Source organism: Phoxinus phoxinus, assembly GCF_949152265.1.
Source record: "Phoxinus phoxinus genome assembly, chromosome: 22".
In the NCBI taxonomy this organism is placed as follows: Eukaryota; Metazoa; Chordata; class Actinopteri; order Cypriniformes; family Leuciscidae; genus Phoxinus; species Phoxinus phoxinus.
In genome coordinates this window covers 24,740,840-24,762,603 of record NC_136897.1, presented here as the reverse complement: position 1 = coordinate 24,762,603, position 21,764 = coordinate 24,740,840, and the positions used below count along the sequence as shown (strand labels likewise).

General features: G+C 41.6%; 3 protein-coding genes across 3 annotated transcripts; all 3 read right to left on the bottom strand.

Moving 5' to 3' along the window:
- Window positions 1–13: 13 nt before the first annotated feature.
- LOC306991072 (inter-alpha-trypsin inhibitor heavy chain H3-like) lies at window positions 14–9,072 on the bottom strand. Its single transcript, XM_079598555.1, has 21 exons — window positions 8,951–9,072; window positions 8,063–8,226; window positions 7,835–7,939; window positions 7,587–7,749; window positions 7,398–7,508; window positions 7,169–7,297; window positions 6,933–7,049; window positions 6,534–6,702; window positions 6,347–6,457; window positions 5,900–6,081; window positions 5,625–5,804; window positions 5,275–5,402; window positions 4,055–4,227; window positions 3,604–3,771; window positions 2,303–2,332; window positions 2,162–2,221; window positions 1,960–2,073; window positions 1,673–1,847; window positions 1,427–1,575; window positions 345–426; window positions 14–262 (listed from the first exon to the last, which is right to left on the bottom strand). The coding sequence occupies exons 1-21, from the start codon at window positions 9,023–9,025 to the stop codon at window positions 148–150; spliced, it is 2,700 nt and encodes an 899-aa protein (XP_079454681.1). The 5' UTR covers window positions 9,026–9,072; the 3' UTR covers window positions 14–147.
- Window positions 9,073–9,238: 166 nt separating this feature from the next.
- LOC306991084 (uncharacterized protein) lies at window positions 9,239–21,549 on the bottom strand. The gene is made up of 4 exons (XM_079598584.1): window positions 21,010–21,549; window positions 10,020–10,165; window positions 9,819–9,903; window positions 9,239–9,748 (listed from the first exon to the last, which is right to left on the bottom strand). The coding sequence occupies exons 1-4, from the start codon at window positions 21,012–21,014 to the stop codon at window positions 9,634–9,636; spliced, it is 351 nt and encodes a 116-aa protein (XP_079454710.1). The 5' UTR covers window positions 21,015–21,549; the 3' UTR covers window positions 9,239–9,633.
- On the bottom strand, window positions 11,647–14,347 carry LOC306990462 (uncharacterized protein; the record flags this gene model as incomplete). The annotated part of the gene is made up of 6 exons (XM_079597338.1): window positions 14,274–14,347; window positions 12,556–12,582; window positions 12,369–12,410; window positions 12,161–12,205; window positions 11,947–12,048; window positions 11,647–11,831 (listed from the first exon to the last, which is right to left on the bottom strand). The coding sequence occupies exons 1-6, from the start codon at window positions 14,344–14,346 to the stop codon at window positions 11,647–11,649; spliced, it is 474 nt and encodes a 157-aa protein (XP_079453464.1). The 5' UTR covers window position 14,347.
- Window positions 21,550–21,764: the final 215 nt, after the last annotated feature.

Sequence of the window (21,764 nt, the reverse complement as noted above, 5' to 3'; positions counted from 1 at the left end):
AGAGATAGATAGATAGATAGATAGATAGATAGATAGATAGATAGATAGATAGATAGATAGATAGATAGATAGATAGATAGATAAACTTCAGCAAGTGTACTGTGTTTTACATAGAAACATGTTCTGTCCCAGTTTATAATTTGAACTCTACAGCCGAGTGACAGTGAAGTCAGAAATGTCTCCCTGCATCACAGCCTGGAACGGGACAAGCCAACATCTGATAACCGGAGTTGAAGGAAGTGTGTAGTCTGTGACATCCTCCCTACAGATACATTCATAGATTAAAACAGATATATAATAAAGGATAATATCAGCTGTGTGTATGATCACTTTTGATCACTTACATGCTCGCCTTCACTTCCTGGTCCATTATCTTTAGAGTTGTTTGTGATCCTTGAACCTCCTCGTATGAAGCCTCAGGTTTTCCTTCAATATTATTCACAGTTATTGAGATTTTATGGCATTTAATAAAGCAAGATGCAAATCAAAATGTACCATTTAATCGCTCACCCAGCTAACAAATCAAAAATATGTCTAAAGATATTTTTCCTAACGTTCCCGTTAAGTTATACAAATATTATTTCTGAATGTTCTCTAAACATTCAAAACGTCCAGTTTTTTTTTTAATGTTCTGAAAATGTTTTCTTTTTTCTTTTCTTGGTTATGTAAACGTTAAGAGAACATTCTATTTTATCATTCTTCAAACATTAGGTGAACGTTACTTTTGGATGTTCTCTGAACATTCTGAATCAAGTAATAAAATCGCTAGAGGAATGTCCATCTAAAATGTTTAAAAAATAATAATAATTCATGAACAATATTTCAATCATGACAACTCTCTGAATATCTATGGGAATGTCTTTGGTAATGTCTATGGTCTTGGCAGATGATATCTGCTATGCTGCTGCTGCAGAGCAAGTATATGGACACAGACACACTGCATATAGACACATAAATCCCGTAGCAAATGTAGACAAGTGGAGCTGGGGAAGGTGGAGGGATTCAGAGGAACTCTGACAGTGCGCTGCAGGACTAGCTTTCAGAAAAAAACAAACCAGACTATTTAAATGTTGAGCAAGCAATCTCATTGGCTAGAGGATCAGCAGAGGCCAATCAGCTTGTGCTCTGTGGAAATTATATAATTGCTTGCATATTGCATGTAAACCTATCAGCCTACGCCCACTAGTTTCATGACTGAACTAGATATATATATAACATTTACATGGTAATGCTTTGAGAACATTAAAGACCAGATAACTTTGAACAAACATCCCATTACTGATACTGGCAGAACATTTGTTCATAACTTTGAGAAAACCTTGCCAAAAACATTAGCTGAAGTTCTGAGAACGTTCCCTGTTAGCTGGGTCAATTGTGTAAAATGTTAATTAAATGTTTAAATGTTTAGCCAGAGAAGAACTCTTACCTAAAATGCCCATCAAACTGACATCTTTTGGCTGTTGCCGAACCGCAGGCCACAGAAACACTCCACCAATTTTTTTGTGAAGAAGAATAACAACACGTATGTGTCCCATGGTAACGTCCATTTCATTGCTCCGTAGAATAATGGACACGCTGTTGAAACGGAGAAACTGATGAATGAATTCTACTTCACATAGGAGCTATAACATACACAAATGTAGTAAACACTTATAGTTTGAGTAGTATATACCCCTCTGTATTGTGTTGAGTAGGTTCCTGGTCCCACAAAAACTCAACATGACTCTGGCCATCTTGGTAACTGATAGAACTTGTGTTTATTGTCAGGAGATGTTTTGTTTTGTAATGAAAGGCAATTTTACTGAATCCCTGTCGTCTAGTCATGAATTGTCCATTCATAGAGAACTCTAAGACACACAGAAAGTCACACAGTATGAGTACATACAAAACATTCAATTAAAAAAAGATGATTTTCAAAAGGATGTGTACGTAGAGTAAATGTGTAATAGTTAGCTATACCTGAAGCAGAATCCTGTAACAATCTGAGTTTCTGAGGAACAGGAACGTCAAAACAAAGTGGCTTAGACTGACCAGCAGAAGGCAGCAGGAACCGGTTGCTACGAACTCTTGGAACTAAGAGAAAACACAACCAAATACTGTATCATAATTATAATAAAAAAATGTCCTACATTATAAGTAAGTTTTAGAGATCTGAATGTACTTGATGACATAGTAGGGAGAACAACGTCTGCAATCCGCCGTGGAATTGTGAGCATTTGACCTAAGCCCAAGAGATACACTTGATCAAATTAGACTTACTTGACACAAGCCAGAATCAAAGTTAGAGCGTATTCATACGTACCATAACCGGAGATCAGCAAGTCACTGTAATCTAAAAAAAGGAGGTTTAGTCATTAAAAAGTCAGACTATTTATAATACAGCTTTTCATTCTAAGTCAGTTAATCAGTAATTACTCAATAAATAATGAAAAAGTTCAATGTACCAAAGCATTTTGAAATAATTAAATAAATAAATAATTAAATTAATTATTAATGTAATTATGTATTATTAAAGTAATTAAAATGTACCGAATATTCTTTATCAAATATTTAGCAAATAATAATAAATAATATTTCCAATAAAAATAAAATTATTACACATTTCACAAAAAAATATGCTACATTTAAATCATTTTCTTTTCACGATTAAAATGTATTTCCAAATGTTGCTTTTAATATTGATGGGATAGTCAAAATTAAAATGAAGACATCATTTACTCACCCTGGTGTTGTTCTGATGCAGTGTGCTGTTCTTTCTTTTATGGACTACAAAAGGAGTGTTTTTTATAATAAATAAAAAAAATCCTGCCTGCGCTTGTCCATATATTGGCACTGAATAGCAACCAGAATGAATCTTTCTAAATAAGATTCAGAAGTATGACAGAATGATCCCGTGCTACACATGTTGTATATTGCAAGTGTTCTGGAGGTATTCGATAGGGTTTGGTGAAACCAAAACAAAATTGTATGTATTATTTAAGGGAAATCCTGACTTTGACCGTTGGTCTTCTGTGCTCGACTGCGTGTTTGTGAGACCATATTAGCCCCGCAGTTCCCGCGTGCAGTCAAACACAGAAGATCAACGGCCAAGGTCAGGATTTTCGTTAAATTATATATTACATTTCATTTTTGTTTTTTTATCAAACCCTATCACCCCCGAATACTTGGAATATACAACAAATGGGATGGGATCATTCTATGATGCTTTTGCATCTTTTAAAAAAAGCTTGATGCTGGTTGCTATTCATTGCCATATGGATGAGCGTAAGCACTAAGCAGGACTTTTTTTTTTAAATACTCATTTTGTGGTCCATAAAAGAAAGGGCATACAGCATTAGAAAAACATTAGGGTGAGAAAATGATGACTTCATTGTTATTTTAGGGTGAACTATCATTTTAAAAGGCTTCATTTCTGAATCGCATCTAATGCCTTATTTTATTTATTTTAATTTCATTCTCTGCACTTTTTTAAGTGGATTTTGCTTTAAAAAAAGCAAATTTGCAGTAATTTTTTGTAAAAGCAAAAACTAAGCATCCACTGATAAACACATTCTCGAGAAAGTATACGAGTCTTTGTCAACTTTTAGAAGAGAAAAGGCATACCATGGATCCCTGGATGAGCAAGAGGTGGAGCAGGTCTACCGAGCAGCATGGGCATACCGCGCCGACCACTGGTCAGATAACGCTGACTGGACGCACCGGGTCGACCAGGCAGAGCCTGCAGACCATGCTGACCAGGCTGACTGGGACTGAAATGACTATATCCTGGTACTGGGATACAAAACAAATGGGGAAAATATACATTTAAAGGCAGATGCAGTATATTGAATTTAGCATAAAAGGAAAATTCACCCCATCTCTTTTCTAAATGCATCTTATTTAAAGTGCCCCTATTATGGATTTTTTAAATTGACCTTTTATGTAGTGTGTAACATAACTCTAAGTAAATGAAAACATCCTTTTTCAAACAAGTCATAAGGCATTTCATAAGGTCAAATGTTTACACAGCTTTATTTACAAGGTTTGTAAGATACTAAAACTTCTCAGTTCTCACCTGGAGGTCTGGGTTCCTCTCCTCCCTCTTTGGGTTTGTCGGCAACTTCCACTTCATCTCCCTGTGGCTTCGTGACGACCATAGAGGTGAGTGGGGTGACAAACTGGTATTTCAGGGACAGTTTGAGAGCTTCTTTCTTTTCATCCTCTTTCTCTTGTCCTTTAAGAAGCACTCTGAGACAGAAAAATGTCCTCAATGTCCAACATAAAAAGCAGAATGTCATATCACTTAAAGGATAATTCCGGTATTTAACACCTTGAGTCTATATTGTAGTTTGTTTTGGATGAACAAGAGTGGTGGACAACATTTTTTTGACAATGGTTCCTCTCTCGAGTTTTTGACTATAATAGAATTGGCCATGGACCCATTTAACATTGGAGTCAATGGGCATGTCCGAAAATGTAATTAAAACAGCCAATAATGTTCGTTTACAAAACTGTTAAACTCACCGAGTGGTTAGTGGTGTTCGTTGATGATTATAAACAATAATCAATCGTCGCAATATATGATTCCAATCCGTTTATTTTGCTATAGTGGAACTATTTTTTCAGACACTTCACAACTGTGTAACTTCCGCTCAATATTTGAATCTGAAGCGTTAGCACACTCCCGACCACTTGATGGCGATAACCGATGTTTATGTCTCGCGGGACACTCACGGTCACAGTCGAGTTCAACTTCATATTGCACTGGTCAGTGGTCACGTCTTTAAATATTTTCAAGGTTTTGTTTGTTTATTTCGCTTACTCTCCCGGAGCACAGTTGCTCTGCTCGCTAGCCTTATGAGAAACGGAAGCGAGCAAAAAGACTACATCGACCAAATGTAAACAGCCCCCTTTCCGTTTCCAGTAGCGCATTTATATTAACGAGCACTCAGTCCTTCAACAGATTTCAATGGGATTTTACAAAATGACGAATAAAACACGACAGAAACTGTATTTCGCAACACTTTTTGTTTCTGGAACATCAACTAACATCACTAATCACTCGGTGAGTTGCACAGTTTTGAAAACTAATGTTAAAGGTTGTTTTAATTACATTTTCGGACATGCCCATTGACTCCAATGTTAAATGGGTCCATGGCCAATTCTTTTATAGTCAAAAACTCGAGAGAGGAACCATTGTCAAAAAAATGTTGTCCACCACTCTTGTTCATCCAAAACAAACTACAATATAGACTCAAGGTGTTAAATACCGGAATTATCCTTTAATAAACTTACTGCCTTTCCAGAATTTGCTTCACTGTAAGGTAGGCCCACAGTCTCGGCATGAAATCCTCATTCTCAGGTGGGACGTCACTGGTGTCTTTCACCATTACAGTTTCCTGATACGTCACATTACTGCCTTTCTGCTCAGAAATAATAATACTAGTGAACATTTTCATCAGGAATGCTGTCATTACCACTTTCATCTTTCTCTGAAAACAAAGTGACCATTATTACAAACTCTTAAACAATAGATCATCAATGATCCTAATATCCACTATAATGACCTTGTTGAGACTGCAGAGAAAAAAACTGCCCACTCAATCCCAAATAATCTGATGAATTGTAAAGCATGATGATCTTACTGATACTGCAATGACTTCACTGGTGAAACTCTCCACACTGTTGTCTGTGATTTGTCCTGATACCACAATCTCAGAGCCGTTGAAGTACAGACTAAAGCTGGTCTTGGTAAGGTTTGTCCCTCCTGTGTATTTAAGTTGAACATCAGTGAGGAGAGGGACGGCCACTTCGTCATAGAAGCCCTACAATACAAACCGAAATAAAGGGTTTAAATGCATTGAAACACAGAACAGATAAGCACTGAGGATGAATTCACGGCTGATTCTCTGTCGTCCACCTGCAGCTGTAGATCAGCGTCCGAATCTTCATAAATCCTGCGAGCAACTCCACCATTTTCCAATGACATCTTTGTCAGGAAGTCAAAGTTAACATCATATCCAAAACCAAGACAATATAGGGGGAACTTTGGCCCAATTGCCTCTCTCACATTGGCCATTATCCTCTCTTTGTTAGTTTCACCTGTTAGAGAGGAAAATAAGTCGAAAAATAAGACTACCTACAATACATGCTTGAAAATCATGAAATTATTTAAATGATCAGAAAGCAATGGATGTAATTTCATATTTCTTATTCTTTTCTCTTACTGAAAAAGAACTAAATTGATCACTGGTCCTACAGGTATTTTAATTAGGTCTTAAACCTTTTATTAACAGGTCTTCTGTACACTGAGTAAACTAATGCTAGGATAAAACACATTAGCTTGTGTTTGTCAGTGAATCTGTGCCTGAAGTGGGATCTCCATCAGTCAGCAGGATCAGGATGGATGCGGTTCCTTCTCGTGGATGTCGATGGATCATGTCCACTCCTGCTAGAACTGCAGCGTTAATGTCTGTGGCTAAAGGAAGACCAAACATAGTTGTGTCACATTGAGGTACAACTTTCTTTCTCCCCATTTAGAGTTAGGAACTCACCTCCTCTATCTCTGATCTCCTTCACAAAAGATTTTGCAGTCTCCAGGTTTTCCTTGGTAGCTTTCAGGAGTTCATTCTTCCATGTTTTAACTTCACTGTCGAAAGTGATCAATCCAAAGTGGTCATCCTCATCAAGATCACTTAAAATCTTTAGCAGTGCCAAACGAGTCTAAAGACAAACACTTCTGTCAGAACACCTGAAAGTTATGCTTCCTCCATTACCAGTTTTGTTAAACAAAGCAACTCCACAATGATTTCAATACAGAAATGCCTTTCAACATATAAATGCACAAGGCTGCAAGATCCTTTAAAAATGTCCTTCAAGGATTTTGCCATAAAAAATGCATTGCTTGTTAAATCCTTTTAATTGATTTGGCTGAACTTGACGTTGACATTTACCTGATGTATTTTTCTGCCGTTCATAGAACCGCTCCGGTCAATGATAAAAACCACATTTTTGGGAATACGTGAAACATCAGAGGGTGCAAAGTAGTGGACAAAATAGCCATTTGATACCTGAGAGAAAACAAAAGTACATTTCTGAATATCATTCATGTATTTTTAAATAGTCAGTCTTTCAAAATCATTTGGCAAATTTATTTTACTGTTGTAAAGTACGTTATTGAAAAATGTACCATGACTTCTCCTTTATGACTTGATCTCTCGACATCGTATGTGATAAGCAGGTCACCCTTCAGTCCACTTTCTCCACAGCTTTCACACTTGGTCTGTTGATCTTGAGTGGGGTAGAAGGTCACCCATGCCTGAAATGATCAGTTTGGTCATCTGGTAACTTTGTTTGAAGTGTAGTAGCATAACGAGAACATTTAAGCGAAGTGTTTTGCTCTCATTTTAAGCTCTTACGTCTTTGTCTGCTCTGGTGGTTTTGATGGCATTGGCCAGATCACCGGTGCTCAAATCTCCTTTCACCTCCAAGAAGGAAAATCCTGGTTTCTCTTGTATGTGAACATCTATCTAATGTGAGTAAAAGAAATATGATCTTTCTATCCACCTTAATTGATGATCTATTTCCCTCTTTGTTTCTTCTCCTACCTTGAAGTCTGCCACCGGCTGCATTGGTTGGGCATTGATGAGTAACTCATATTTGCCAAGGCGACGCTTTAGCAGTTCTTCGTAAGTCAACTCAAAAGTCACTTTACTAAAAGCAGCCACCGTCACTGAAGTTTTAAAGTCTTCTAAAGTCCTTCCAACAGATCTGAAATAGACATTAATCCCAGCCTATTACTAAACATGCTATAAAAACACATTTCATGGACCTATTTATTTTTAATATGGAGTACTTGATCAGTCCAGCACTTTCTCCTCGAGATACTGCTCGACTGTACTGTTGCTGAGCTTCCTGCTTTTCCTTCACAACACCATCATATATCTTCCCCTCTATGGTCCTATGGAGAAAAGAAAATCCTCACACACATTAAACAGACTTTAAAATTAGCGTGCTAGTTTTGTCTTTATAGAATTGGTGAATTTCAGACATTTTTATGTTTAAGAGCATTGAATTTCCCTACATTCTGAATTTGCTGATGAAGGCATTCTTGGGTATCTTGACCTCAAACTGGATCTCTTGAGATTCATTCACTGTGTTCGCCACACGGCTCGTGATGACGGTTGTGGCGTAGCGACTGGTGACCGTGGAGTTAATGTAGAAGCTGTATATATCCACATCTTGTTTCTGTTGAGACATCAAACAGTGCAGTCATATTGGATAGTGCACATATACTCCTCCTTTTTTTGTGGGATTGTTCAAATATTTACTGCTCGAAAATGGCATGGAGAAAAGGCCTTTGGACTAAAAAACAAATACATTTTGATGACTACATCTCAGTGTAAACTATTGAGTAATGGATAGTTCTCTTTACTCAATTTAAATGATAAACTGCTATTCAGAAGTCAGCAAGGATTTCTTTTTTTAAAGAAGTCTTTTATGCTCACCAAGGCTGCATTTATTTGATCTAAAATACACTAAAATCAGTAATTTTGTGAAAGATTTGTTCAATTTGAAATAAGTTTTCTATCATATTACATTTTTAAATGTACTTCATTCCCGTGACCCAAAGCTGAATTTTCAGCATCATTACTCCAATCTTCAGTGTCAAATGATTCTAATATGCTGATTTTTTTTTTGGCTTAAGAAACATTTGTTATTAGTGTTAACAACAGTTAAAAACTGCTAAATTATTTTTGTGGAAAACATGATACAGTTTTTAAAGGATTGTTTTGATGATAAAGTTTAAAACGACATCTTTTATCTACTTTAAATAGAAATCTTTTGTAACATTACAAATAGAATGTCACTTTTTATCAATTTAATGATAAAAGTATTAATTGACTTCAAACTTTTGAACATTGCACATTTAACATGTATGAAGTATCTTAAACTGAGCGTTAACCCTCACCTTCTTAACAGGTTGTGAACTGGCTGAGAGGAGAAAGACGCCCAAGAGAATCAGTCTGAGAGCTGCTCGATCCATCACGACCTGCAGAAAACAGACCTCGAATTAACACACACTGCCTTTTAACTCCTGTCCACATCATGCGATTGGCTATTATTGACCGGATGAAGAAACCTCCCCCTCTATTTGTAAGCAATCTCTTGAACCCCTTAAAAGTCAATATTGAGGCATGCTTTTTAGAAAATTGATTATCTATATATTTTGCAAATACTTTACACTCTGTAAAATGTTGCTGCTGTGTTTTTATTTTATTATCAGACATGACCTCAAAAAATACATAAGGCCTACAGAAAGGCACAAATCAAAGGGTTGCTATAAATACATACATACAATTGATGGTGTGCAATTTTAGTTGCTATTGTATCACATGGTTTGCCAGCTAAAGCCCAATTGCATATCTGTGGGCTAAGAAAATCATATTGATAAACATTCAAACTTAGACATAGCACAAGAAATAGTGAAAATGAATGAAGTGGTGAGTAATTCGAGCACCCTAAGGGAAATAAGGGCAAAGATGGCAATTACATAGCTTTTTGTTCAACCATTTCCATTTAAAGAATAGGTAATATTATTGAGGTCAGCATGGTAACACATAATAGAAATTCTTCAGTAAATTTAGCTGAACTCTACAACTGAGAGACAGTGAAGTCAGAGAGCTCCCGCTGCGCAACAACCGGGAACGCTATGAGCCAACATCCAACAACAGGAGCAGAAGGAAGTCTGTAGTCCCTCACCATCACCCTGAAATTAACAAGATACACTTCTTGAAAATTCATATGGATTTTCAGCTGTATGTTTGTTTTTTGATTACCAAGATGTCTTCACTTCCTTGTCCTTTATCTTTAAAGTTGGTGTTTGTGATCCTGGGATCTCCTCATATTTAATATCAGCTTCTCCTTTAAATATTATCCACAGACATAATAACCACCATATCAATATTTACAGACCATCTTTTCTATAAGTAGAGATTAAGTGCCAATTCATAACATCTAAATGATTGATACACTCTTACCTAAAATCCCAGTCAAACCAACATCTTTTGGCTGCTGCCAAACGGCAGGCCACAGAAAAACTTCATCTTTTTTATGAAGAAGAATGACAACGCGTATGTTTCCCATGGTAACGTCCATTTCATTACCCCGTCGAATCAAAGACACGCTGTTGACACAGAGTAAAGTGCTGTTTGCACCAAGGACGATGACTATAACGTTAACGATAATGGTAAAGTTTTAATAATTATTCTAATTCTATGAGAATAGGGAAGTCGACAACTATAATGATACCTGCACAGAGTAACGATACAATTTTCCAATTTTTTCAAGCTGATGAACAATAAAAACATTGACAACTAATCAGAATCTAACCAGATTTAAAGAGCTGGAGCATTTATGCTGCCTTCACGTGCTATCGGAATTATCGTAAATACGAGTTTTCTAGTAAAAAATTGGACATGATAGCCCTCTCAAGTCATATACCACTGGAAAGCTCGGATACCCAAGGTCCCGAGTTGGACGCGCCATACACTTTAAACATGACGGAGGGGAGAATTATTGCTGCGATAACTTATTCTTTAGCCTACACACTGGTATTCTTTTGCATTTGCATTTTTGAATAATCATTTAACATGTAGGCCTACTGTGTTTTATACACGCAAGCTGACTATAGCGCAGTGAATGTTTATATTTGAATGGGACGCTAAATATCAGTTTGGCTTTGATAAGATTTTCCCAAAAAATAGGCAAGAATAAACCTAGTGTCCTCCATGATTCATGTACTTCCCGACAGCATGGCACTTAAATGCGATTGCGACGAGCTCGTTATCACAACTTCAGAAGTGGGAACTGGGAAATTTCCGAACGCACAAAAGCATATTATTTGAGTTTCCGAGTTAAGTGGGCCATAAATTTTAAACATGGTGGTGGGGAGAACAGTTGCTGCTGTGACTGGTATTCTATATTAACTTTTCCCACAACAGCTCCATTGCCTTGTCCTGTCATTAAAGTAGTGCATATTTACATTTTGTACACTGTAAAAAAAAAAAATGTTGGTTTAACTTAAAAAAAGCTAGTTACCTTGTTGCCTTAAAATTTTGAGTTCGTTGTAATTAAAAATTTGAGTTAATACAATGAAGATGAATGGTTCAATAAACAGACACTCAAAATAGTAGGCTATGTTATCTTCACACATTAGTTATCGAAGTTCATTTGACAAAAGATAAAAAGTTGTGATAACAAATCATGAAAATATTTTGTAACAGTGTATGATTTATATACAAATTGTCTGTATTTGACCTAAATTCCAAAATCGTCAGCAAGCTATCTATGTGACATGGTGTGGTTTCATGTCTCCATGATTCCTATTCTTTACGACAACAAAGAACTTGAACACGAAGAGCTCGTAATGGCGATTTTAGAAGTGGGACGTGTTTGTTAGCACACGAAAGCAGCATTAAAGTGGCGGATGACAAAACTGCAGAGTGCTTATACAGAGCAAGCAGTGGTGTTGAAGCTAATATAGCAATTAACGTTCTTGGTGTGACTCATGGGTCTTTACTCTTAACTGATGAATGCATTCTACAATTCACAATTTTTATAATTGTGTTAAAAAACAACAAAAAAAAACTATACAGTTTAGGCATATTACTGTTCTCTCTCGTGGTGGGTGGGGAGGACTTGATCCCATGAAAACTTCACAGTGTCCTGTCCATCAAAGTAAGTAACCTCACTAGTGCTGAGCAGCAGATGGTGATTCGTTTTGTAATGAATTGCAATCTGACTGAAGCCTCTCCCTCCAAAGGACTCAAGCTGTCCATTCATAGAAAACTCTGAAGAGTATAGACAAACATAACAGTAAGATTGTGCTTAGAAAGAAATGAAAAAATAAAAGCAATGGAATGATATGGTTAATTTAACTAAACAGTACTACGCTGGATATCTGACCTGATAGGTCATTTTGTAGGAGTCTGACATTCTGAGCAAGAGGAACATCGTAACAAAGTGGCTTAGCATTACCAGAAGATTTCAAAATCCTAATGCTCTTCACTGAGGTACCAAAAGAGAAGAAATTAAAATAGTGAAATGCATGTGATGTCATATGACAAGCATATCCACTAAACAAGATTTAAAAAACAATACATAAATAAGACCCACGTACATGGAGGGGAGGTTGTCACAGGTTTCTGAGTTGTACTTGGTATGGCTAAATACGAGGAGAAATTTGGCACGGAAATATAATCATGAAAGGAAATAAGGAAATATGATCAGGAAAAATCACTTGATATTGTAATAAAAAAAGATATATTGCAAAATATCAACATGACAGGTTAATTGATTAATTAAAAGTCAATTGATTAAGGTTGTACCATCATCCTTGAAGTCAGTCAAATCTAAAGGCCTCAAAACGTCTAGAATCACAAACAGGTACAACAGCTATTCATTTATTTAATGCTCATTTACATATTAGAATACATACAGTTTGCCATTTTTAAGAGAAGTTGAGTGGGGATTTCAATGCCACACTAATAACAAGGGAAGTGATATATACAATACCTTTTTGCATTAATTTAAGAAATGCCCCTGCAGTGAGGAAAAGACACATCAGACACTACTTTCCAAATAATTGTAGCATACTGTAAGCTTTGCAAGTTACAAAGAATATTGTGTGTTGTTTTCCAATATGTTCCTTTATTACAATATATGTACACAATCGTTTAAAAGGTTATGGTCTGTAAGATTTTTTTATGTTTTTGTAAAAAGTCTTTTGTGTTTACCAAAGCTGCATTTATTGGATCAAAAATACAGTAAATACAGTAATATTGTGAAATAGTTCTAAATAAAGTTTTCTGTTTTAATATAATTTAAAATATAATTTATTCCTGTGATGCAAAGCAAAATTTCCGGCATCATTACTCCAGTCTTCAGTGTCACATGATCCTTCAGAAATCATTATTATATGCTGATTTGTTGCTCAATAATAATAATAATAATAATAATAATTCATTACATTTATATAGTGCTTTTCTGGACACTCAAAGCGCTTTACATAGAAGGGGGGAATCTCCTCAACCACCACCAATGTGCTAGCCTGGGAAAACCCAGACCACTTCCGGCAAATTTAGATTTGCTCTGCAAGTGGGTCTGGCAAAGAGCCCATTGAAACCCATTTCCAATCCGCCGAAATCGCGGCACCAATCAGAAACGTTTTACACGATGACGACAGAGCAGAGACGGTGACGCAGATTTTGTACATTACAGACTTATGGATGCCGCCGTGGAACATCACAACATCACTCGTTCGAATCAGCTATCGCGTCTGTTTCAAGCGATTTAAAATGGTCATTTTCGTTAACACAAACAGAGAATTGCTGAGAGTCTCGAGATGTTTCTCCGTCGCTCTGCATACGTCATGTCATTCATCGCTCTGATTGGTTTTAGATCTATCCGACGTCCGTTGGTGACGCCCCTGTGGAAATGAATCGTCTATGGAGCTTTGCCAGACCCTTACTCAGTTACAACTGAGAGTGGTCTGGGTTTTCCCAGGCTACCAATGTGCAGCATCACCTGGATGATGCGACGGCAGCCATATTGCGCCAGAACGCACACCACACACCAGCTTACTGGTGGAGAGGAGACAGTGATGAAGCCAATCAGTATATATAGGAGGATGATTAGGAGGCCATGATGGACAGAGGCCACTGGGCAAATTTGGCCAGGATGCCGGGGTTACACCCCTACTCTTTCGAAAGACATCCTGGGATTTTTAATGACCACAGAGAGTCAGGACCTCGGTTTAACGTCTCATCCGAAGGACGGCGCATTGCATTTTATGCTGTTTGTGTGTTTTTTTTAAAAAATAAAACAGTTCTCATATGTGGGAAAAGGTTTGGAAATGTAGGACATAATACAAATCTGTGGACCTGAAGACCTTGCGATACTGGACATGGTCTTTCGTTTTGCTGTTATGCACAGGAGAAACAATACTCATTAGCAAAATATCACGGCGTGAAGATTATTCTGATAAAGCAAATACATGTCCAGCTCTTTTTCTTTTTTTTTTATCTTACATTTCGTAGGTCCTGAATCTGCTACCATTTGGCTCTGACGCCTTGTATGCATATTTGGTTTGCAAAATGTTTTTTTTTTTTTTTTTTGCTTTATTCTCTCTCAAGTAACTATTTAGAATAAAAGCTTGTTAAGTCAAGAATACAGAAAACTAAACTAAGAAATAATACTTGCCCCCCTAATGCGCTTGTAACCTGTTGATTTACCTTGTTTGTAGTAGCCAAGTTGACAAGTGAACAGAAGGCCAAACGAAGTTAGACTCAGTGCAGCTTTATCCATGGTAAACTGAGAAGAAATGCAAAAAGAACATCAAACAGACAACTGACAACTGTAATGAAGCCACTATTGGTTATGGCAGGGCATAGGCATTGCCCCTTTTAAAAATGCCCTTATATGGTAGAAAACAAAACGTACTCGGTTACTAACGTAACCTCGGTTCTCTCTAGGAGAGGGAACGAGTACTGCGTCGAAGAACGCTACGGGAAAGATATTTCTTTGTCGAGATTGAAGCCAAAAATTAATCCTTAATTTTGTAATATTGTAAAACGCTTTTCTGAAGCATACAACCTAGGCGGAGCAATACAGCTCACCCATTGGCTGCTCTGCCAGAAAAGCACAGCCTATGCGAGGCCAGGACGCTGACCAATGAGGACGCTTCGCGCCCTTCTGCGTCACCTCCCGCCCAAACAGGCGTGGCCTAGGCCTATAAATACGAGCATAGCTGTCTAACACGCCGATTTTCGTCAATGAAGCGACGCAGCGTGGACACGCACGGCATGAGACGCAGTACTCGTTCCCTCTCCTAGAGAGAACCGAGGTTACGTTAGTAACCGAGTACGTTCTCTTACGTAGAGTTCTCTCGTACTGCGTCGAAGAACGCTACGGGAACCCTATGCAAACCGCCGTGCGTGTTCTTGGATCGACACAGACACCTAAGGGCGCGCGCGCCCTGGTATACAAGCGCCTACCCCAAGAAGTATAGGGAGAGCGGCTAAATAGCATCATCCCTTATAGTAGTGCCTCTTAAGGCATAATAGCATATATATGTAAATATAGATATATATGAAGGGTAATAGCATGCTCATGGGACACATTGTCAGTGAGTGATGCTTAAACATTGAAGTGACCTGGGCCGCAGCGCGGGGCAGGAACACTTATACATATTAGGCATTGAAGTGACCTGGGCCGCAGCGCGGGGCAGGAGCACTTGTACATATTACCATTGAAGTGACCTGGGCCGCAGCGCGGGGCAGGAACACTTATACATAGTCTTCTAGACCGAGAGCAGTTTAGCCTGCAACGCAGGAACCTCTAGGTTACAGAACCTAATAAATGTAGACGGGGAGGCCCAGCCTGCCGCCATACAGATATCATGTAACGAGATTCCGCTATACCAAGCCCATGAAGAGGCCATGCCTCTCGTGGAATGTGCTCTGATGCCCAAAGGGCATTCCAAGCCTCTAGATGCGTAGGCTAGCGCAATGGCGTCCACTACCCATCGAGATAGACTCTGTTTCGTTGCGGCTCCTTGGAGCGCCCGCTGAACGAAACAAAGAGCTGCTCCGTCTGTCGAAAAACAGCGGAGCGGGACACGTAAGCTCTTAATGCCCTGACCGGGCAAAGGGAGCTATTTCCGTCCTCTGAGGCCGGCATGGCCGACAGGGAGATGACCTGAGCCCTGAACGGTGTGTTGAGGGACTTAGGCACGTACCCATGCTTCGGTTTCAATACGACTATAGAGTCGTTTGGCCCGAACTCCATACAAGAAGCTCTCACTGAGAGCGCTTGCAAGTCTCCCACACGCTTCACTGAAGCGAGAGCCAAAAGAAACACGGTCTTGAGAGACAGGTGTTTCATGTCAACTGAGTGAATAGGCTCGAAAGGGGCCCCTTTCATAGCGTTCAACACTGTAGAAAGGTCCCAAACGGGGACTGAAGGAGGCCTTGGAGGGTTTAACCTCCTGGCGCCTCTCAGGAAGCGGACCACCAGGTCGTTCCTGCCTAGTGAACGGCCAAGCGTTGGATTAACGAACGCTGATATGGCAGCCACATAGACTTTGAGCGTGGATGGGGTTCTTCCCTTATCCAATAGCTCTTGCAAGAAGGAGAGAATCTCCGGTTCTCCACACTGAAGTGGTGACAGACCTTGATCTGAACACCATCCAGAGAACACCGACCATTTGGAAGCGTAGAGCCGTCTAGTAGACGGAGCCCTAGCTTGTTCGATCGTGTCTAACGCTCCTCTTGGGAGGTTAGCGGGTACCCGTTTATGGCCCATACGTGTAGGGACCAAAGCTCGGGGTGAGGATGCAGAATCGAGCCCTTGGCCTGTGAGAGGAGGTCTCTCCTCACTGGAATCGGCCACGGGGCAGTACTTTTCAGTCGCATCAAAGCTGGGAACCAGGTCTGATTCGTCCAGAATGGAGCAACTAGCAGTACTGAGCATCCGCTCTCCTTGATACGCTCCAGCACTTGAGGCAGGAGTGAGACAGGAGGAAAAGCATAGAGCGGGCGGCGGGGCCAGACTCTGGCCAGCGCGTTCGCGCTCTTCGAAAAGAATTCTGGGCAATGAGCGTTTTCCTGGTTTGCAAACAGGTCTATTTCCGCTCTGCCGAACGTTTTCCACAGCAGACGCACTGTCTGTGTGTGTAGGGACCACTCTCCCGTAGGAACGTTGTTCCGTGAGAGTCTGTCCGGGCCTACGTTCAAGTGACCTGGCACGTGCATTGCTCTTAACGAGCGCAGGTTGTGCTGGGCCCACACCAGTATGCGTTCCGCTAACCTGAATAGGTTCCGGGATCTCACGCCACCCTGGCGGTTTATGTAGGCTACTACCGACATGTTGTCCGAGCGGACCAGGACGTGGTGTCCTTATATCCGGGGACAGAAGCGCCTCAGCGCAAAGTCCACTGCCATCATTTCCAGGCAGTTTATGTGCGGTAGTTCGGCTCGCTCTGACCACTGGCCAAAGAGCGGACTGCCGTCGAGCAGTGCTCCCCAGCCTGAGGTGGACGCGTCCGTGGACACCACCTTCAGGCTCGAGGAAGTCCCCAGGCTTACACCTGACCGGTACCAGTCTGACGCTCTCCATGGTGTCAGGGCTGAAATGCATTCCTGAGTGACCTTGAGGCGATAACGACCGTGTAACCATGCTCGGCGCGGTACGCGCGCTCTCAACCAGAACTGTAGTGGGCGCATGCGCAGCAGGCCCAACTGCAGCACTGTTGAGGCTGAGGCCATGAGGCCCAGCATTTTCTGAAATCTCCTGAGTGGCACTATGTGGCCGCTGAGGAAGGATTTCGCCATTGCAGGGTATTTTGCCTGCGCTGTGATGACAGCTGTGCTGTCATAGACAGTGAGTTCAGATCCAGTCCTAAAAAGGAGATCCTTTGACTGGGAAACAGTGAACTTTTCTCCCAATTGACTCTCAGACCTAAGCACTCGAGGTGATCGAGAATTAGGGTCTTGTGGCGGATGCGTTCTGAAGGTGATTGAGCTAGAATCAGCCAATCGTCCAAATAATTCAGAATTCGAATGCCGCGGAGTCTCAGGGGTGCCAGCGCCGCGTCCATGCACACTGTAAATGTACGAGGTGCTAGAGACAGGCCGAATGGCAGGACTGTGTACTGATATGCCTGGCCCCCGAAGGCGAATCTCAAAAATCGCCTGTGACGTGACGCAATTTGTATGAAAATACGCGTCTTTCAGATCTATTGCCATAAACCAGTCTCCTCGGCGAATCTGCGCGAGGATAGCTCTGGTCGTGAGCATTCTGAACTTTCGCTTTGTCAGCGCTTTGTTCAGATGCCTGAGATCTAAAATGGGTCTGAGACCCCCGTCTTTTTTCGGTTCCAGAAAATATCTGCTGTACAGACCCCCTTCGCTCTGAGCTTGAGATAAAGGCTCTATGGCCCCTTTGCTCAATAGCTTCGCTATTTCGGCTCGAAGTAGATGTGCTACTTCTGTTTTCACCGTAGTTTCGACTTTCTCCGTGAAACGGGGAGGGCGTCGATGAAACTGTAGCGAATAGCCTCTTTTTATAGTCTCTAGCACCCATTCTGAGACCCCGGGAAGTCATTCCCATGCATCTGCACGTGTGACTAGGGGTTGAATGTAATCTGGGCCCTGGTCGCGAAATGGCGGCGACACGAGAGCAACCGTGTGCTGTGACATGGACGCCGTGGCGTGTGAGGCGGGGGGCATGTTTAACACAGTATGCATCCCGCGCGCGCTCAGCTCTCTGTGTCGAGAGAGAGCGCGCGGGACGAGTCCCGTAGGGCTCGTGATGTTTGTGAATAAACGTGGGCGCTTGGTGGCGGGCACATTTATAACACCGGGAACACTGTTTTTGTGTACTGACTGACCGTTCGTTAGTTTCGTTTTTACAGAAACCCGCGGAACGTGCAGTGTGTAGTGGTTGTGGGCACTTGGCAGTGGGTCACGCTCACTACATGTAAAACACAATCGGCATGAGCCGATTTTATGTGTGCAGACCCTGTGTTGTTCAGGGCTGTGCTTGCACGGGTTGAAAAACCGGGCTCTGGTCGCGAAATGGCGGCGACACGAGAGCAGTCGTGTGCTGTAACATGGGCGCCATTGCAGCGTGATGCGGGGGCGCGCTTAATCGAGCGGGCAGCCCGCGCGCGCTCTCAGCTCTCTCAGCTGAAAGAGGGAGCGCGCGGTGCGAGCCCCGTACGGCTCGGCATGTTTGAGAATAAATGTGGGTGCGTGAACGCGGGTACATTTATAGCACTGGGAAGTACTGTCTATTAGAACTGACTGACCGTGCATAGGTTTCGTTTCATAGAAACCGTGTGACATGTAGCTTGTAGTGATTGTGGGCGCTTGAAGAACGGGCACGCTCACTACATATAATGCACAATCGAAATGAGTCGATTTATGTGTGCAAGCCCTGTATTGTGCGGGGCTGTGCTTGTGTGTACAGATGGGCACTGGGTCGTGGGCATACAGTTACACACATTACATCATCGGCCATGGCCGGGACACCGTGTAGCACAGAGAGTACTGTCTATCAGAACCGACTGACCGTACATTCGTTTCGTTTTTACAGAAACCACGGGACATGCAGTGTGTAGTGATTGTGGGCACTGAAAAGCGGGCACGTTCACTAACTTACATGTGAAGCACAACCGACAGGAGTCGATTTTATGTGTGCAAGCCCTGTATTGTGCAGGGCTGTGCTTGTGTGTATGAATGGGCACTGAGTCGTGGGCATTACGGATACACACATTACACCATCGGCCGTGGCCGGTACACCAGAAAATACATTTTCAGATTTACCTGGGGCGTCGTGAAAACGGCGTCTGTGTGCAGGCAAACGGGCATTGATGCCGATTTGGTGACTGCAAAATACACTGGCACGGTCGCGAATGTTGGGACTGTGCGAGCGAGACATTTTAGTGAAATCCGGCCGCGGCGGGATTTTAACACTGTAGCTTTCCTCGAAGCAGAAATGCGCATCCTGGCTGAAAACGGGGCTTTCCGGGACTCCGCGATTTCTTCGTGAATTCAGGAAGAAAAAGGCGCGGGTCGTGAGGACGGTAACGTACGTTCCTCTGCAGAAAAGCAGCCATCCAGCCGGTAAGCGCATCGATGCTGGTCTTTCTCCGTCGACGCTCACGAGCGGCGGGGGAGGGGAGATCCTCGGAGCTCGCCCATCCCTCGCTACCCGAAGCGAGGAGAGAACAGCAGTCGTCCTTCACAGACACGGCTTCATCTTCCTCATCCATGACGGACGCGGCGGCACACAGCGGCCCTTGTCCGTCGGTCAGAGAGTCCAGCGAAGCGGGCGGAGGAGCTAGCGGCAGCAGCGGCGAGCACCTCGTGGTGAAGGGAGGTTCCGGGCTCCGCTGAGCACGGCGCTTTTCACGGCGCGGCACTACAGCGGGCGGAAAAGGGTGCAGCTTCAGTAAATGAACGCCAGGCGAGTCCGCAGAGTCACCGTAGGCATCAAATTACAGCGATGGCAGCCGCCATCGACGAGAGCTGAAGCTGCGTGATACTCACAGGCAGGAAACACAGCACGTGGTCCCTGTCGCTGAGCGGGGCTCTACACGAGCCACAGGAGGTGCGAGACATCTTGAAAAAGACGCTCGGCTCTTTTAGTGTGGAAAAACTGTGTGACGCGACGGCGAACACACACACAAAACACACACACATAATGTAAAGGATATTCCACGCCGGAGAAGCGCAGCAGGGAACGGCGGCTGAAGGCGGCGATGACCAGCGGCTTCAGGTAAGAGGCGCGTCCTGCTGAGGTGCTTGTATCCAAACGGCTGTGGTGGCTCGAATCCAATCCAACGATGCGTGCAGCTTCGTGAATTTAAGAAAATCGGCGTGTTAGACAGCTATGCTCGTATTTATAGGCCTAGGCCACGCCTGTTTGGGCGGGAGGTGACGCAGAAGGGCGCGAAGCGTCCTCATTGGTCAGCGTCCTGGCCTCGCATAGGCTGTGCTTTTCTGGCAGAGCAGCCAATGGGTGAGCTGTATTGCTCCGCCTAGGTTGTATGCTTCAGAAAAGCGTTTTACAATATTACAAAATTAAGGATTAATTTTTGGCTTCAATCTCGACAAAGAAATATCTTTCCCGTAGCGTTCTTCGACGCAGTACGAGAGAACTCTACGTAAGAGAACAGGCTATTCAAAAAAATTGTAAGGCATGCATAGGCCTACTAATAAGCAGCCCACGTTGAGTGACACATATCTCTATTCCATATATTATTGTTAAAAAAATCGTGCAACTGCACAAAAGGAAAGATTATAACAAAGGAGCCTTTTAGTATGCAATTTCTTTGCGACACTGGGGCTATTAACGGTCGCATTAAGAAAGAGGGAGAAATTATTATGTCTGACTAAAAAAATATATCTTATTTTTACTCAATTATTACATCCTTTTTGTAGTGAATCACAGGCTGCCACTTACCTCATTTTCGGATATTTGGTCGAAATCTACTTCATTAAAAAATGGATAGGCCTAAGTGAATTCAAAAGTTTTTAAATTTGTACAAACTTTGTCGATCTTTTTTTGTCAGCTACACTGAGGGGGGAAACAAACGTAGGCCCTACGGTAGTTTTATCCTCGAAGGGGGTTTCTTTCTTTCTTGATCTCTCTTTGAAAATCGATAAAATGTTATACGAGCAATGTTTTGATGCGGTAATTTACAGAGATTACAATAATTTGTCTGTCTGCAGTGCCTATCGATTACCACAGTAACAAGAACTATGAATTCCTGCGATCCAGTAGACGTTTCTCACAGGAACGAGGATTCAGCACTCCGAGAAAAGCAAACGTGAGGTAAGATTAAGTAAAACGCTGCAAGAGATAAAAAAAAATTGTAATCGATAATGAAATAATGTTATTTGGGCATGTTCACTCTGCACAGTGAAACTCCATCAGTGACAAAAGTACTAGGCTATGTATGAAAAGGTAAGTAATGAATATTAAGGTAGCCTAGCCTACTATAAGTAGGCCTAAGGTAGATGCGCAGTCTAAAGTAGTTACAAAAGTAACAATTTAAGCGTCATTATGAAGAAAAAAACACACTTAACGTTAACGTAGTACCTTATAAGCATTATTACATAGGCTACATTTGCACAACCAAAAAAAAAAAAAAATTAAGGAATCAGTTGCTGCAAATGCTGATTGTATGAAACTGCTGAATCTTCCGAAATAATGGT

Excerpts from the sequence above, each read along its gene's own strand:
- LOC306991084 (XM_079598584.1), bottom strand. Across the intron at positions 9,904-10,019 it reads TGGTTTGACTGGGATTTTAG|GAGAAGCTGATATTAAATAT; the intron begins GTAAGAGTGTAT and ends TAATATTTAAAG. Across the intron at positions 9,749-9,818 it reads AAGGAAGTGAAGACATCTTG|GGTGATGGTGAGGGACTACA; the intron begins GTAATCAAAAAA and ends TGTTAATTTCAG.
- LOC306991072 (XM_079598555.1), bottom strand. The coding sequence starts at position 9,025 with ATGGATCGAGCAGCTCTCAGACTGATTCTCTTGGGCGTCTTTCTCCTC. Across the intron at positions 7,750-7,834 it reads GAAAGTGCTGGACTGATCAA|ATCTGTTGGAAGGACTTTAG; the intron begins GTACTCCATATT and ends TGTCTATTTCAG. Across the intron at positions 2,074-2,161 it reads TCTCCCTACTATGTCATCAA|TTCCAAGAGTTCGTAGCAAC; the intron begins GTACATTCAGAT and ends GTTTTCTCTTAG.